Source organism: Apus apus, chromosome 15, assembly GCF_020740795.1.
Source record: "Apus apus isolate bApuApu2 chromosome 15, bApuApu2.pri.cur, whole genome shotgun sequence".
NCBI lineage: Eukaryota > Metazoa > Chordata > Aves > Apodiformes > Apodidae > Apus > Apus apus.
Window position 1 is genome coordinate 15,400,397 of NC_067296.1, and position 15,421 is coordinate 15,415,817.

A 15,421-nucleotide genomic window follows, 5' to 3' on the forward strand; every position below is an offset into this window, starting at 1 on the left:
CAGGGCTGAGCCCCAGGGCTCCCCGTCCTGCAGGTTGATGTGCTGGGCCCGGGGTGGGCTCCACAAGCTCCTTATACCTCAAGCAGCTTCTCCTAGGTCGGGCAGGAACCACCCGTTCCCAGGCCAGGGAAAGGGCGAGGGTCGGCCCGTGCTGCGGGGGTCCCCAGGACCCGCCTCTGCGGCCACCCTGTCGTCCGGGCCGGGGGCTGCAAGGCCCCTGCGGCCGCTACCGGCAGCGCCCCCGGCACGGACGGAGCATCCGCCGCGCTGGCCGGGATCGTGGGGGTAGCGGGGCTGCAGGAAGCCGCAGCGATCCTCGCTGGGACCAGGGGGGTTGGGGGCCTGACTGCAAGGGAGGGCTCCGGGGGGACTCCGCACGTCCCCGGCCAAGCCCCCGCCCTCCCCCGCGCGTTGCCGGGCCGACGCCGCGGAGGATGCTGCCAGCCCCCGCCCGGGGCTGCCTCCGCAGCGGGGCGGACAGCGAGCCCCGCGCCGCTCCACGGGCTGCCCGCCGCCGCCGGCACCCGGCCTGGCCCCGCCGAGAGGGCCGCGGGCCGCCCCACTGGTGCTAGAGGACCGCGAATCCACCCTGGCTGCCGCCCACCCGGGAGCCCCGGTGCGGAGCGCAGGTACGGGGGAAGAGGGCTGGAGCCTGCGCAGGGAAGGGAAGGGGCTGGGGGGCCTGCAGGGCAGAACTGGGGGGCTGCAGGATGGGGAAGAAGGGCTGCAAGGCAGGGAGGGGACTGCGGGGAGGGTAGGAGGGGCTGCAGGGCAGGGGGTCCCTGCAGCTGGCAGAGCCCGGTGTTGCAAGCTGGCCCTATCCTGGGGAACCTGCAAGCACGGGGAGGCACAAGCCCCACCTGGGATCCCCTACCCTGCAGCACGGAGGTGCCTGGCGTGAGTCCCAGCGCTGGTGTTTAGAGCTGGGCTGTGCCGGCCCTGGGAGGGGTCTGCGGCTGGTGCCCCCGCCCCCTCCCAGGCCCTGCTCTGCCTTGGAGCCCCAGGGGCTGACCAGGACCTGACCTATGGGGCAAGGAACCTGCCCTCCAGGCCCTTGCTCCCAGTGGCCTCCCTCCCCACAGCCCCCCAGGAGCATGGCCCAGTGGGACAGTGAGCTGGGGCCACAGGTGCTTGGGACCCCCAAGCAGGAGTGCCAGATCTGCTACAGCCGCTACGACGCCCACACCCGCAGACCGAAACTGCTGCCCTGCAGCCACCGCCTCTGCGCCAGGTGCCTGCACAGGATGGTGGCTCTGGGGGACGCGTCGCCCCGCCAGCTCCGCTGCCCCTTCTGCCGCCGGCAGAGCCCGGTGCCCGGCGGGGAGGTGCAGCAGCTGCAGGACGATGGCCAGATGCTGGCGCTGGTGACCAGCCACCAGCAGGCCACGAAGCAGGGTGCCCCCCGGTCCCCTGAGGTCCTCCTCTGCCCCAGTGTGCTGGAGCCTGCATCTGGCCCCGACTGCCTGGTTGTCACCATCCTGGAGGTGCCAGAGGATGTGTCCCCGCCTGAGGGCCTGGGCGGGCTGGAGGTGGTGGGGCTCTACCGCCCCACCAGCCTGGGCTCGCTGCCCTGCCACGGCCCTGGGCAGAAGTGCCGCTCCTGGGGGAGGCGAACTGCTCCCCGCTGCATCCTCGGTGTCCTTGGCCTTCTCTACTTCAGCTCCCTGCCCTTCGGCATCTACCTCCTGCTCATCGAGCACCACGGCCTGGGCATCGTCCTAATCAGCCTCGTGCCCTCCACCCTCCTCCTCTGCATTGTCTACAGCCTCTGTCAGTGTGTGTGCCGGGAGGTCTTCAGGTTCTCCCACTCCTGACCCTGGACAACTGAGCCCTGTGACCAGGGAGGCTTTGGGCACCTTGGAGTGTTGCCCCTTGGGGTGCAGGTGTTCCCTGCCCCACAGGGTGCCAATGTGCCTGGACCAGGGTGCTCAGCGCCCGCTGCCTTTCCTTGCAGAACAGCGCGGGCTTTGCCAAGCAGGAGCCCAGGCCAGAGCAGCTGCAGGAGTTCATTGCAGCCTACAAGCATTCAGGCCAGACCCTCATCTTCTCATCCTCCTCCTTGCCCTCCTTCTCCTGTACAGCAAAGAATTGAAGCTGGGCCAAGAGCAAAGCAGCAGCCGGGCAACAAACCCCAACTAGGGAAGGGTGAGTGGTCAGCGCCTGGCACCGCAGCTGGAGGGGCCCCGGCTGCAGCCCAGCACCAGCAGAAGGGCGGGCAGAGCCCAGGGCTCCTGTGGCCGGGCCGGCACCAGCACAGCTCCGTGTCCATAGTGTAAATAGTTGTGTCCGTGGCGCCCGCGCTGCTGGCGGGGCTGCTCCCATCGCATCCGTGTTTCACTCCCACATGTGTGAGTCCCGTGTTGGCCGCCGCTGTGTACCATAGAGGGGAGGAGCAGGGAAGAGGAGTTTCTTCGGTGTGTAAAGGCGTCTTTGCAGCTGTTTTGTAGTCGTTGTGGTTTTTATGCCGAGCCTCTGGGCTTTGTTTAACCTCCTTGGGTTTTGTTTTGTAAGGATTAATTTAACACCGCTAACCATTTTATTACTTTTACCAAGAGCAAAGTCTACTTTTGATTTCTGTTTCCTGGTTCTTAGGAACATTAAAACCAGCATACAGCTCTGCCCTGCGTCCGTGGCGTCCCAGGGCTCCTGGTTCCCTCTGCACTCCCCAGGCGGTGGCCCTGGCACCACTTGTCACGCTGGGGCTGCTGGAGCTTGGCCCCAGAGGATGGGGGAGGCCTCATGAATCTGATCCCCTTACCAGCAGCCGATGTCCTTCCCGTTTGGTGAGCAGCCCTGCCCTGCTCCCCAGGGGCAGTGGAGCCGCCTGCGTCGCTGTCAGCATCTCCACCAGCATTCCCACCACAGACAGGCAACACCAGGAGGGCCAAGACAGTCACATTTATTAGTGTCCATGTCCCTCCCTGCCCACAACTCCCGCTTTCCTCAGTCTTGCAGCTGTCTGTCCTGCTCTGCCCATCTGTGGGGCTGTCCCCAACCCACGGCCACAGCCGCAGCCCCCACCTGGCCCTCAGGTACAGGACACAAGCACCCTCAGCCCTACCCTTCTTCTGGCACTGCCAGCACCCCCGGGGAGCAACCACTCTCACTGGAGGAAGAAGCCAGCATTGCCGCCACACTCCAGATCTTGGGTTTCTGGAGCTGCTCGCCCTGTCCAGGCCCTGGATCCCCCTCAGGGCAGTCCCCACACCCATCCTGCCCAGGGCTGGGGCTGGAGCTGGTCCTGATGGGGACAGCCATCGAGGCCCCCTCTCCCTCGCTGTCCTCACCGTCCGAGGCTCCGTGTGGTGCCCATCGTGCCTTGTTCTCCTTCTTGAGGCGCCGGCGGGCGTTGGCGAACCAGGTGGAGACCTGGGTGAGGCTCATCCGGCTGACCACAGCCAGCATCACCTTCTCCCCCTTGCTGGGGTAGGGGTTCCTGGGGTGCCGGGCTAGCCAGGCTTTCAGTGCCCCAGTGCTCTCCCGTGCTGCTGCCACCTTTGCCCGCCCTGGCTCGGCAGGCTGGGGCTGCCGGCAGCAGGGTGGGCAGAGCACAGCGCTGGGCAGCAGCCCCGGAGGCACCTCATAGGCTGGTGAAACCTGGGGGAACACAAGGTGTCAGGGCAGGATGGGTGGGAGGCACCCATGGTGGGGTAGAGGGGCTGGAGGATGTGGGAGCTCAGCCCTTCACACATGGGAAGGGACAGAGCTGGGTCCTGCCCATCCTTGTCACCTCCTGGCACTGTGTGCCGCAAGGTGCTGGGGTGCTGGGAGATGCCGAGGGGGTACAGGGGACCCGGGACAGCAGCTTTCCAGCCCTGACCTCAACCACCCCACCCAGCCACAGCCCTGTCCCAGGAGGGGATGTCCCTCATTGCGGCCCCCCCCCAGGATCTGCCATGCAACACTTACCGAGGGTGCCAGGAGACTCAGGGGAGGCGGCAGAAGGCTGTAACCGGCCAGCATGGGGCAGGGACAAGGCAGCAGGGCTTGTGGCGGTCCCCACAGGGCCTCCCAGGGTCCCCCACAGCTCCCCGGCTCCCTGACTGGGCTCCTCTCACCCCGAGAAGCTGCCATGCTGCAGGGAGAGGAGCTGGGGTGCTGCTCCCAAGGGTTTTATAGCTGCCGGGGTCCGTGGTGACTGACAGCTGATTAGGGGGTATTAGCACCCACAGAGCGTCAGCAGGGATCTGGGGCAGCCGATGCCGCCCCCTCCCCGGCAATTGTCAGGCAGGGACTGGCCAGGAGCATCCCCCCCTCCCCACCTATCACCGGTCAGGACAAGTCCAGGACTCCCTGTCCTCACCCAGCCCTGTGCAGTCCCCCGGGGATGGGGTGTAGCAGCACTGGGAGCTGGTGCACGGGGCCCATGTGAGTCCCATGGACATCCACAGCCATGGGGACACACATGGGACATGACACACGTCAGGCTTTTTTACAGAGCCAAGAGCTGTCAATCCCTGTCCTTGACCACAGCCCAGGCCTGGCCCTGGGAGGGGCTTGGCAGAGCCCCCCACACTGTGGTGGGAGACCCAGGGATTGGTGGCAGAACTTGTGCAGGGCCCAGGTGGACATAGGGGGTGCAAGGTGCTGCCACGAGCCCCCTCCTCCAGTGCCTTGGCCAGGTTCTCACAGGATCCCAGCTGTGGAAGGGCGATGGGGAAGGGGCTGCACAGCCCCAGCGACCTTTTGCCTGGGTGAAGATCCAGCCCCATGAGCATCAGGGCACTCCTGGGGGCAGCAAGTGGGCAGGACAGCAGTGGGCAGGTGGGTGAGGGGCCCTGAGAGCCCACAATCCCCCAAGCCACCCAGCTCCTGCTGCTGTGCCACCCCGCTCAGACTGGGATTATCCCACAGGTTGTATCCGTCATTAAATACCGACTAATAACGCTCTCAGGATATTAAATATGTAACAAACCCGCTTAGCGCTGGCCGGGGACAGGAAGGGAAGGTCACCGATGCTAACGAGCCCTGCTGCAGGCCCCGCTGACAGCAGTCTCAGGGTCGATGTGCCAGTACTGACAGAGAGGGCTGTGCCCCCAAACACCTGCTGTACCCCATGGCCACAACCCTGGCAGCCCCTGGAGCTCCCTGGTCCCATCTGTACCAGTCTTGTCCCGTCCTTGGGCTGGTCCCATGGCCTTGGCAGCCCCAGGCCTGGAGGCCACAGGGCAGCCAGGAGCCAGTGTCACAGGGCAGGAGGTGACAGCCAGGCTGGATGGCTGGGACCAGCCCTGGCCATGGCCCCGTAACGGCCCCATAACCTTGTCCCCACGGGACTCCTCCAGCTCTAATCAGCGCCACGGATCCGCTTTATTAGATAATGGGGCTGTAATCTAGGAAAGCGCCTGGGGATTGCTGCAGCGTGGCCTAACCCTGCGCCGCGCAGCTGGAGGGCGCAGGCACAGCTGGACACCCGCCGAGCCACGCGCCCACACGCCGGGCTGCAGCTGGAGGCCAGGGCAGCAGGACGCAGCCGTGGCCAGGACCGAGCCAAAGCCACCGCAGCTGCTGGCCCAGAGACACTGCCAGGACACCCACACCCCACTCCTCAGCTGGGGGTTAAAGCCGAGGGGGGTCCAGTCTGGTGTATGGGCAGGTGCTGGCATGGCCCTGAGGCCTGGGACAAGCTGTGGGCTCCCTGGGGACAGCAGACCAGGAGCCCAGCTGCAGGCTGACCCCCACAGGTCAGCCCCAGGGCTCTGGCCTCAGAGAAGCTCCTGTGGCTATCGGGTGGTTCCCGGGCTTTTTCCCCTCCACAGATAATCAGTTTAATGCAAAAGCAGAGAACTAAAACTCTGAGATTAGCTGTTATAATCACATGTAAACACTTCCAGACAATCTGCTCAGGGAGGGGCGGCGCGTGTACTTCGGGACAGAGTTACATGGGATTTAGGCTGTTTACCACTCGATTAATTTCATGACTCCAGCCCCAAACCCACGGTGGTACCAGCTGCCCGGCTCCCTTCCCTGGAGTCAAGGTCACTCTGGCAGGAGGAGACCAATAGCACAGGGCAGCTGCAGCTGCTGGCAACAACAAGCCTGACTCCCCTGCCAGGCTCTGGGTCCCAGCTCCAGAGGGACACAGGAAGGGGGCTGGAGCCCCCAGACCCTCCCAACAGGTGCTCATACAGGTTTCAATCCCTTTTTATTCATAAGCATAGTCAAAGCGAACCTCTCCCCCAATCACCCACAACCCACCTCGCCAGTCTGTCCCTCGTCAGAAGAAAAATAGAACATTTTCCACCTCCGCTGCTTCCTGGTGCGGGTTCTGCAGTCCAGGGCCCCGCTGCTGCCTGCCCGCAGGCCCGAGAGGCCAAGCAAGGGCAGCTGCCCCCACACCATGACTGTGCCCAGCACCAAGGCTCTCTCCCCAGGTCCTGCCAGGCAGACATGGAGCCGAGAACATGATTCAGGAAAAGGGATTTCAGGCCAAGTGCAACAGGCAAAGAGGGCGGCCACATGGCCCAGCCCGCCTCAGTGCAGTCCCTGCTGGAGGCAGCCATGTGTGCCAGAAGGCCACACAGGACCCTGACGGGGGTGGCATCATGCCCTGCGGTGGGTCCCGGCACCTCCCTCGTAGCGCTGAAGCAATAAGGCCACTGCTGGGGAGGCGGCTCCTGCCCGGCTCAGCGCGGTGTCCAGGGCCCCGGGGCTATTCCGCCAGCGTGATGACGTCGTAGTGGATCCCCTGCTGCAGCTGCTGGATCTGCTCGGCCGTGGCCTCGGTGGCAAAAACGCCCTGTGCCTGGGCCATGGCTGCGTCGGCCACTGCTGTGGGAGAGGGGGGGTCAGCAGCTGCCTGGGGCCCCCCATGCCAAAGGGAACAGGGCAGGCGTAGGACGCCAGCACAAGGGCCACCATGTTCCCATGAGACCAGCACAGATCCACCTGGGGACACCGAGGCCACTCCCCCAGTCACAGGGGTGCAACAGCGATATGGCCCTCCTGCCTCACCCCTCCCAGCCCACCCAGCTGCAGCAACTGGGCTGGAACCACCAACAGGCATCACCCAGAGGCTAGCAGGACTGTCCCCAAGACCCCGAGGGACACAGGGCTGGCAGAGCTGCACTAGAGCTTGGCCCTGGCCCTACCTGAGACAGCAGAGTGTGCAGCCGCCTCCAGCTGTGCCTGGGTGACCAGTTGCTGCTCCTGCGAGACAGGCATGTACTGGATCTGCAAAGAGAGGGGACGAGTCGGGGAGGGGCAGGATCCCTCCTGAGCACTCCTCTGGCCACAGCCAGTCACTGACCCAGGTGCACATCCCACAGGGCCTCCCATCCCTCCCATCCCACACAGTCCTGGCAGCTCCAGCCCCTCACCTGCTGCTCTGGGAGGAACTGGCTGCTCTGCTCATACTGGATGTGGGTGATCTGACCATCCTGTACCTGGGACAAGAGCCACCGTGGAGCTGTGTTAGGGTGTCTCTGCCCCTCAGCAGAACTGTGATGCAAAGGATGCAAGCCCCAGGGAGCAGGAGGGAGCCCAGCCCCTCACACAGCACCCTCACACCTCCCCCTGCCCAGGGAATGGACGGCCTGGAGCGTACCTGGATGTGATGTCCCTCAGGGACAACAACGTACTCGTGGGGAAGCAAGTGCTGTACGCCGTCCTGGGCAATGATGTACTGAACCTGCAAACACGGGGGTTCACACCCAATAAGGACACTCTGGCCCTCCCTTCACAAAACACAGGGCTGTTTTTTGCCTGTCTTCTGTGCCTGCTCCCACCCCACCTCTCCTGTCCCTGGCTCTCCTGTTCCAGCTGTGTGGACTCCTGTGGTCCCTGGGGTGTGGCCCCCCTCACCTGGTTGTCAGAGGTCACCAAGTGCTGCACTGTCTGTCCATCAGCTGTTGTGATTTCCTGGATGTAGGCAGCCTCCTCCTGCAGGGCAGCAAAAGCTGGGTGGTGGGCCTGACCACAGGCCCCCGGGGAGAGGGGAGACCTGCCCAGCTGCAGAGGGTGTGGGGATGGAGCCCGAGGGGCTGGGCTCACCTGGCTGGTGACACTCTGCTCCTGTGCCACGATGATGTGCTCCTGGCCCAGGGCCTGCTGCAGCCGCTCGGGAGCCAGCACTGCCTGCCCAGCCTGCAGAGCCGCTGGAAGGCAGAGCCAGCTGGTGGAGACCCCACAGGGCTGCTGACCCTGCTCCATGCCCCCCGGCCACCCCAGTGGGGACCCTGGGATCATCCCTTAGCTCTGCTCATGGCAGGTCAGAAGCTTAGTTAAACTCTCCCAACATGAAGAAAATCAGAGATTGCTGTGGGCAAAACGACCTCCCCATCAGACCATCAACTCCTTCCCCTTTCAGTCCTGAGCTGAACCCACGGGGACCTGCTTGGAGGAGTCACTGGACTCCCCAGTTCTGCACAAAAGCACAACTAGCGCCTCCCCAGGAGAGCCCCCATACCCAGCCCTGTCCCTGCACCCTAAGTCCTGCTGCTGTGGGCAGCCCCAGCCCTTGGCCCACAGACTGAGTGAGTCTGCGTGGAGGACTCTGGGCAGGGGAAACCAGCAGGCCACCATGGCCACATCTTACTCTGCAGGGTGGCCAGTGTGTCCTCGTCACTGTTCAGGATGATGGTCTGGGCAGCAGCGGCGGGCGCCGCCGGCCGCTTCGTCTCCACGCTGTGCAAACGCTGCATGTGGAACTTGAGGTGCCCGTTGCGGTTGAACCTACGGAGGAAGGAGAGCGAGGGGGGTTTGCATGGGCAGCACTGGGCCACCATGGGCACCACCAGTACATCCCACAACACAGCCTGTCCCGGCTCCCAACATGCTCCCATCAGCACCCAAGTCCTGAACCTCCCTGTGCAGAAGTTCTTGAAGATGAAGCTATGTCCGGCTGCAGCAAGAGTCATTCTCAAGAGCAGGGTTCCCTCTAACAACATCCCACCTCTTGAATTCTGGAAAGTTCTATGGGACCTCCTGAGGCAGCAGCTCCACTCACCTCTGCCCACAGACCTGGCAGGCGAAGGGCTTCTCGTTGGTGTGGGTGAGCATGTGCCTGCGCAGGTCCTTCTTGTTCTTGGAGGCGAAGCTGCAGTGAGGGCACTTGTGCGGCCGCAGGCTGGCATGCTGGACCATGTGGCTCTGCAGGCAGGACAGACACAGGGTCAGAACATCCCTGTTGCCCCACACCTCGTGTTCCCAGGGCTGCTTCATGCCAGGAAACTTACCCGAACCTCCGGCCAGAGGGCTGCGGTGAACGGGCAGTCGGGACACTTGAAGGTGCTAGGCCCAATGTGGGCTCTTTTGTGACTCTCCATTTCTGCCCTCCCTGTGAACATGGCTGTGCAAATCTTGCAGGAAAACTTTTTGGCTGTGGAAATCTTGCATGAGAGCTTCTTGGCTGTGGAAACCTTGCACGAGAGCTTCTTGGCCACGCCTTGGAGCGCAGGCCACTTGACCTTTGGGGATGAGACTTCCTGGCCCTCAGAGGCTGGGAACAAAGACGAGTCCTTCTGCATCTGCCTGGTGACACACTGCACCAGGGGCCACTTGATGCTGGTGGGCTGTACCTCCTGGCCCTCTGCAGGCACGGGAAGGGCTGTGTCCCCACTGAGGGGCTGAGAGAGAAACAACCAGTCACACCTGCCCTCATGGCACCCTGACAGGAAGGGAGCTCAGCTTCTTACCTCCGTGTGATGGAACTGGCTCCCTGGGACGCCGGATGACATGACATAGTGATTGCTGTGGTCCTTCAGAGCCTCCTCGGCCATCACAGCTTCGCTCACCACAACAGCGTGGGAGGTTTCTGCAGAGCTCTCCTCCTCGCTGCTGGAGATGACAGGGTCATGGAGATCTGCCTCCTCCTCACCACTAAACCCTCCTTGTTCAGGGTCAGAGGAGCCCCTGTCTCTCCACTCCTCCAACAGCTGACCTGTACAGTGTGCCTGCGGCTGGGATCTCCTCACTGATGGGGGTGATGATGCTGTACTCAGTTGTTCCACTGAAGGGGATGGTGATCTGCTGCAACTCTGAGCCACCCAGGGCTGCTTCCTCGTATGCTTCCTGCACCAGCGTCTCCCCAGGCTCCGCCATGTGCAGCGTCACCAGCTTCTGCCGGGGCTCCTCAGAGCCCGCCTCTGCCCCCTCCTCCTGCACCCCACAGGGGCCCTGCGCGTCCCCCGGCTTCACTACAGCCACCTGCAGGGGGACAGCAGCTCAGCAGGGGAAGGTGAGGCTCTGCCACACCCCCCCTGGAGCGGAGCAGGGCTGGGCACTGTGGAGAGACCGTAGAGGGCTGGGCAGCCCCCCCAGCAGGCATGGACCCCCGCAGCCCCCTCACCTGCAGTGAGCCTGCAGCCAGCTCTCGCTGGGTGCTCATGTTCAGCAGCAGGTCCAGGGCTGTCTGCGTGGCCAGTTCTGCCGACCCAGCCACATCTGCAGGGGCAAGGAGAGGCTCAGGTGGGTGCTTGCTCCATCCTCCCCGTCCTGCCACCTCCCTGGAGCTCACTTGCCTTGTTCATAAATGATGGTGGCCCCTCCCAGGGCGTCCTGCGAGAGGACGGGGGGCTCAGTTCCCGGGATGGCCTGGACCGCATGGAGGGTGACAGGGCCAAGACGCGCCTGCGGGAGCGAGAGCGAGAGCTGAGGGTGCGGCCAGGCCGGGAGCACCGGGGGAGCCGGGGCGCGGGCAGCGGCACTCACCGGCAGCGCGGCCTCGGGCTCAGCCGGGGCCTGCACCTGGCTGTGCTGCTGCTTCAGCTCCTCGATTTGCTGCAAGGTGAAGAAGGGGCGGCGGCGGCAGGGTGGCTCCTCGGGGTGTCTCTGCGCCCACTCCTCAAAGGAGTCGGCGTGGCGGCAGTGCACGTGGAGGCGCAGGTTCTTCTTGTGCTTGGTGGTGAAGTGGCAGAACTCACAAGCAAAGGGCTTCCCCCCTGCAGGAGGTGGGGGTCAGGCAGGGGGTCCCCGAGGGGCACTGGGGAGAGCAGCGAGGGGGTGCAGGATGTCGGGGTGAGGGGGTGCAGGCAGCTCCTCTCACCTGTGTGCTTGATGGCCATGTGTGACACCAGGAAGTCCTCACGAAAGGTGGAGTACTTGCAGAAGCTGCACTTGTAGGGCTTGTCATTCATGTGTGACAGCTGGTGGTTCAGCAGCACTTTCTTGTCCTCACAGACATAGTCACAGAACTCGCACTTGAACCTGCCAGGACAGGCCGCCCGTCACGGGGGCAGCAGGGACCTCCTGCCAGCCCCACCACGGGGCAGCTGGGACGGGGGCTCCAGCCGGGCACAGGGAGGCCCCTACCTGCGGTTGGCGATGGCCTGGATGTGTGTCATCAGGTGCATCTTGAAGGTGTACCGCTTCTTGAAGGACTTTCCACACTGCAGCCAGACAAAGCGCAGCGGCGTTCACCTCCCGCCTCGCTCATGGCCGGCCCCTCCTCAGGCCATGTCCCCCCCTCACCTTGTCACACATGTGTGGTTTCTCTGTGCTGTGTGTCTTCATGTGCTGCGTAAGCCTCTTCTGCATAGGGTAGACACGGTTGCATACAGGGCACGGGAAGTTCAGCTTGGGGGGCTGGAGGGAGAGCAGGAAGATGAGCTCCCCCCGGAGGGGCTCACCCCTGTCCTTACCCGCTCCCTACTGCAGGACCTGGGCTGCCTTTCCTCAGCCGATCCAGACACTGCCCTCAACGAGGCACCATGTGTGGAAGGCCCAGGCGTGCCTCTTCCCACACAGCAGTGCTGAGCCACGCCAGCAGGGCACCCAAACTCACCGGATCAGCTCGCTTTTTCCTAAAATAGAAAGGAAAAACCCCTTGTGTCAGCCACATCGCACAACATCCCAGCTCCATTGTACTCAGATACCAAAACAAGCCATTTTGGAAAGGGCTGGGGCCAGGGGGAACCGGGTTAGCACTGCCACGCCAGGCTGCAAGACAGCCCCGGGATTGCACCTCCCTCACCTGTCCCGGCTGTGCACTGTGGAGTGCCGGATCACATCCTTCTTGTACACGCTGGTGTAGCTGCACTCCTCACACTTGTAGGGCTTGCTGCCCACGTGGTTGAACATGTGTTCCTGCCAGGAGCAGAGCAGAGTGTCAGCCTGGGGCCTCCCACCCTCCTGGCGGGTGCAAAACAGAGCCCACCTTGAGGGAGGACCAGCGGCGGGAGCGGTAGCTGCACTGCAGACACTTGAAGAGCTGCGGGTCGTTGGCCTCGTGCGAGTTGACGTGGAAGCGCAGGTCGTCGTGTGTGAGGAACCGCGAGCCGCAGATCCGGCACAGGTAGGGCCGCATCAGGGGCTTCGGAGACTTGTAGTAGTACCTGTGGGCAGGGGAGGGGGCTGAGGGCTGCAGGGCAGGGGGGCTGGACCGGCCCTGGGCAGAGGCCAGAGGGCCCAGCGCCAGCTCGGCACACACCCCTCACCTGCGCCCCATGTACTTGCGGTATTTCTTGCCCAGGAAGCGGCGGGAGGGCCGCCCGCGCCGCCGGGGGGCCACGTCTGCCTCCTCAGGGCCCATGTTGGAGGACGGGTCCTTGTTCTCCGAGTCAGACTGGCTGATGCTGGGCTCTGCCAGGCTCTCGCTGCTCCCATTCTCCAGGCCAGAGGAACTGGCTGCTTCCGAGCTCTGAAGCTCATGGCTGGGTGTGCTCTGGGACGTCACCAAGGGCTCCACCTCACCTCCTGCCCAACACAACAGGGCACAGCTCAGCCACACACCCTCCCAATGGACTCTGGGAGCTCACACACTGCTCCCTGCTCCAGCCCAGCACAGGGCTGCTCCCTGCTGCTCCCCGCACCCTCTGGCATGTCCTGGGCCACGTCCTCCAGACGAGGACACTTGCGGGGTCTCCCTGGGCGTCGCCGTGGCCTCTCCTCGCTGGACGTGGGGACCGTGCGGCTGAGCCTGGGCAGCCGCCCGCGGGGCTCGTCCTCGGCCGGGTTGTAGTCACTGTCCTCTGGGGGAAATGGCCCAAGAGGTCAGACAGGGACTGGGAAAAAAGTGAGCTAGGTGAGATGGGAGAGGACGAGTCCTACCTTCAGGATCATCAATAGCACCAGCATCCATGATATCGTCATCTTCTTCCTCTTCTGCCGCCTCCTCCTCTGCAGACTTTGGAGCAGAACCCCCCTTTCGTGAACGTCCTTTCTTCAAAGCCAGAGCTGAGCCCACTGCCACAGAGAACAGAACAGAAACTCTTTACCAGCCCGTAGCAGAATGGGTCCTCACACTCCTGCTCCTCCCTGTTCTCTCCCTGCAGGAAGCAGAGCCCAGCTGCAGTTGGGGGTTTCCCCTCAGCACCTGGCTGGAAGTGCCGCTCCTTCATGTGGTTGATCAGCGTTTTCTTGGAGACACTCTTGTACTGACACATCTTGCACTTGAACTGCTGCACAACCACCACCTCCATCATCTCCTCCAGGGTCTCTATGTCTGGCTGCTCTAGCTCCTCCCCACCATCCACCTCCCGGGTCTGATCGCGCCGTGTTGGCAACTCCAGCACTTCTGACTGCTCGGGAGGATTGGAAGGGCCAGGCTGGTCAAGGCACGTGGAGGTTGGTCCATCAGCAACAGCTTCTACAGCCAAACTACCAGCCAGGGCAGATGTAGCCATCTGGGACACCATGGGGGCACCTGGAACATCAGAACCAGCTCAGCCACACAGCAGACCCCTGCCTGCACCCACCCCCAGCTCAGGAACAAGCTCCCAGCAGTCGGCACATCTACAGGGACTCCAGTATGGGGGCCAGTGCAGCAGGAATACCGGCTCCAGGCCCTGCTCCAGCAGGACAGGCCCCAGGCAGAGACAGGCCCCACCGGGCACTCTCACCGTCGTCGGGGCCCTGCAGAATGAGGTACTGGGTGGTCTCTGCCCCACCCTCCTCCGCGCTGGTCACGGCGATGCAGCCTGGCAGGGAGAGGAGAGCAGAGCTGTGACTGCCCGATGTGGGGGCTGCAGAGTCCCTGCGGCTCTCTGGGGCTCTTCCAGCTCCAGATATGAGCAGGGAGGGGCAAGGAAGGTCTGGCTCCAGTCAGCAGCCTGCCCTGGGCTGCCCAGCAGCCACGAGCTCCTGGTCGTGCCCCCCCACAGCAAATCAAGAAGAGAAACCCCCTGGATCGAGGTGTGTTCGTGCATGTGCGTGTTTCCCCACTGCCTCCCGAGGCCCAGCACAGCAGCAGCTCCATCCCCAGCCCCCTGAGCTGCTCCGCAGAGAGAGCAGGCAGGAGCAGGCACTCACTCTGGATGATGTCGGGCCCAATTGTGGACTCAATGATTTTGTCAATGGCAGAACTGAGGTCGGAGGACGTGGTGGAGTCTGACACAATTGTGGCTCCGTCAGTGATGACACTGGAGTGGACCAGGACCTGGGGGGACTCCGACACCATGATGGACTGGCTCACAGTGGAGACACTGGAGACCAAGGTGGACTGGGCGATGGAGGATGAATCTGGCAGGTAAATCCGGGGAACGGCATCCGTGCTGGAGCTGCTCTCCGACACCTCTTCCTGGCACATAAAAAAGAGGCCAGAAAAGCTCAACTGAGAGCGTTGCCAGGCCCTCGGGGGAGCCAGTGCATGCGGATGACAGCAGAATGTCACTGTGGGAATGCCAGGCAAGGCTCCAGAGAGAATCCCGTGGTATCGCCAAGGACCCCAGAGAGCTCCCCTTCTGAGACAGGGAGCGGACAGACTGCTGTGGCAGCGGCTGCCACAGTGCTGGCTCCTAAGCTCTGTCTGCCAAAAGTGTATAGAGAAACCCTCGGGAACCAGCACCGCAGCCGCTCTCCTCTGCCCTCCCATCTCCCTCCTTCCCCGCCGGCTCCTACCAAGGAGACCCCGCTGCTGTCGGAGCTCTGGCCCACGCCGGAGTCATCAGGCCGAGAGAGAGGTCCAGGGGCCCGGGCGCTGTCGCTGCTGTCCGCCGAGACGGCCTCCGAGCTCCCGACGCCCAGACCGCTCTCGGAGGGCTCCTCCCGCGCCGCCGGCGGGGCCGCGTCGCTGCTGCTCTCCACCGCATTCTCCTCCATGCCCGCCCTGCCCGGCCCGCCTAAGCGCGACCTGCGGGGGGAGGCGGCCGCTGTCAGGGCCCTGGCCCGTCACCCGCCTCCCTCCGCTCCCCGCGGGCCCGGATCGCCCGGTGCGGGGGCCGGGGCCGCCGCGGCCCCACGCCCGGGGGTCCCGGGGGTCCCGCCCGCCCTCGCAGGGCGCCCCCGGTCCCGTCATGCCCCGCGGCCCTGCCCGGCCTCCGGCCGCCATCTTGCCGTGGGGTCCCCCCCGCCGCCTCCGCGCGCGCGCACAAGGCGGGGCAGCCCCGGTGCGCCGGGGCGGGGGAGCGGCCTCCGCGGGGGTCAAGGGGGGCCGGCCGCCACCGCCCGCCCGCCGGCCCGGCCCTCACCCGGCCCGCCGCGCCCCCGCCGCGCCTCCGCCGGAGCCGGCATCACGGCGGCCGCCATGGCCCCCGCCCCCGCGCCG

The 15,421-nt window shown here is 64.4% G+C and overlaps 2 protein-coding genes across 7 annotated transcripts; one reads left to right on the top strand and one right to left on the bottom strand.

Annotated features, from left to right (window-relative positions):
* Positions 1–1,094: 1,094 nt before the first annotated feature.
* On the top strand, positions 1,095–2,619 carry LOC127391127 (E3 ubiquitin-protein ligase RNF182-like). The gene has a single exon (XM_051633428.1). The coding sequence runs from the start codon at positions 1,095–1,097 to the stop codon at positions 1,812–1,814; it is 720 nt and encodes a 239-aa protein (XP_051489388.1). The 3' UTR covers positions 1,815–2,619.
* A 3,509-nt stretch (positions 2,620–6,128) lies between these two features.
* Positions 6,129–15,175, bottom strand: ZNF335 (zinc finger protein 335). 6 transcript variants are annotated; one of them, XM_051633133.1, is made up of 27 exons: positions 14,776–15,175; positions 14,188–14,455; positions 13,779–13,856; positions 13,253–13,582; positions 12,988–13,122; positions 12,750–12,908; positions 12,375–12,633; positions 12,095–12,272; positions 11,912–12,024; positions 11,723–11,741; positions 11,410–11,523; positions 11,251–11,327; positions 10,985–11,145; positions 10,651–10,880; positions 10,461–10,569; positions 10,289–10,383; positions 9,881–10,146; positions 9,636–9,777; positions 9,177–9,566; positions 8,948–9,090; positions 8,537–8,673; positions 7,993–8,096; positions 7,804–7,881; positions 7,547–7,630; positions 7,320–7,385; positions 7,092–7,173; positions 6,129–6,768 (listed from the first exon to the last, which is right to left on the bottom strand). In XM_051633133.1, exons 1-27 carry the CDS (start codon positions 14,974–14,976, stop codon positions 6,653–6,655), a joined length of 4,134 nt encoding a protein of 1,377 aa, XP_051489093.1. In that variant the 5' UTR covers positions 14,977–15,175; the 3' UTR covers positions 6,129–6,652. The 6 variants fall into 6 exon arrangements, with proteins under 6 accessions (XP_051489093.1, XP_051489091.1, XP_051489095.1 ...); XM_051633131.1 differs by having other exon boundaries at positions 6,129–6,771; XM_051633135.1 differs by having other exon boundaries at positions 6,129–6,771; positions 9,636–9,774; positions 12,390–12,633; positions 14,776–15,174.
* Positions 15,176–15,421: the final 246 nt, after the last annotated feature.

What these genes read in the sequence shown, in the direction of transcription:
- LOC127391127 (XM_051633428.1), top strand. Translation starts at nt 1,095, where the DNA reads ATGGCCCAGTGGGACAGTGAGCTGGGGCCACAGGTGCTTGGGACCCCC.
- ZNF335 (XM_051633131.1), bottom strand. Translation starts at nt 14,976, where the DNA reads ATGGAGGAGAATGCGGTGGAGAGCAGCAGCGACGCGGCCCCGCCGGCG. An exon ending in TCTGCAGGGCCCCGACGACG is followed by an intron (nt 13,583 to 13,778) that starts GTGAGAGTGCCC and finishes CTGATGTTCCAG; the next exon opens with GTGCCCCCATGGTGTCCCAG. An exon ending in CTGAGGGACATCACATCCAG is followed by an intron (nt 7,386 to 7,546) that starts GTACGCTCCAGG and finishes CTCTTGTCCCAG; the next exon opens with GTACAGGATGGTCAGATCAC.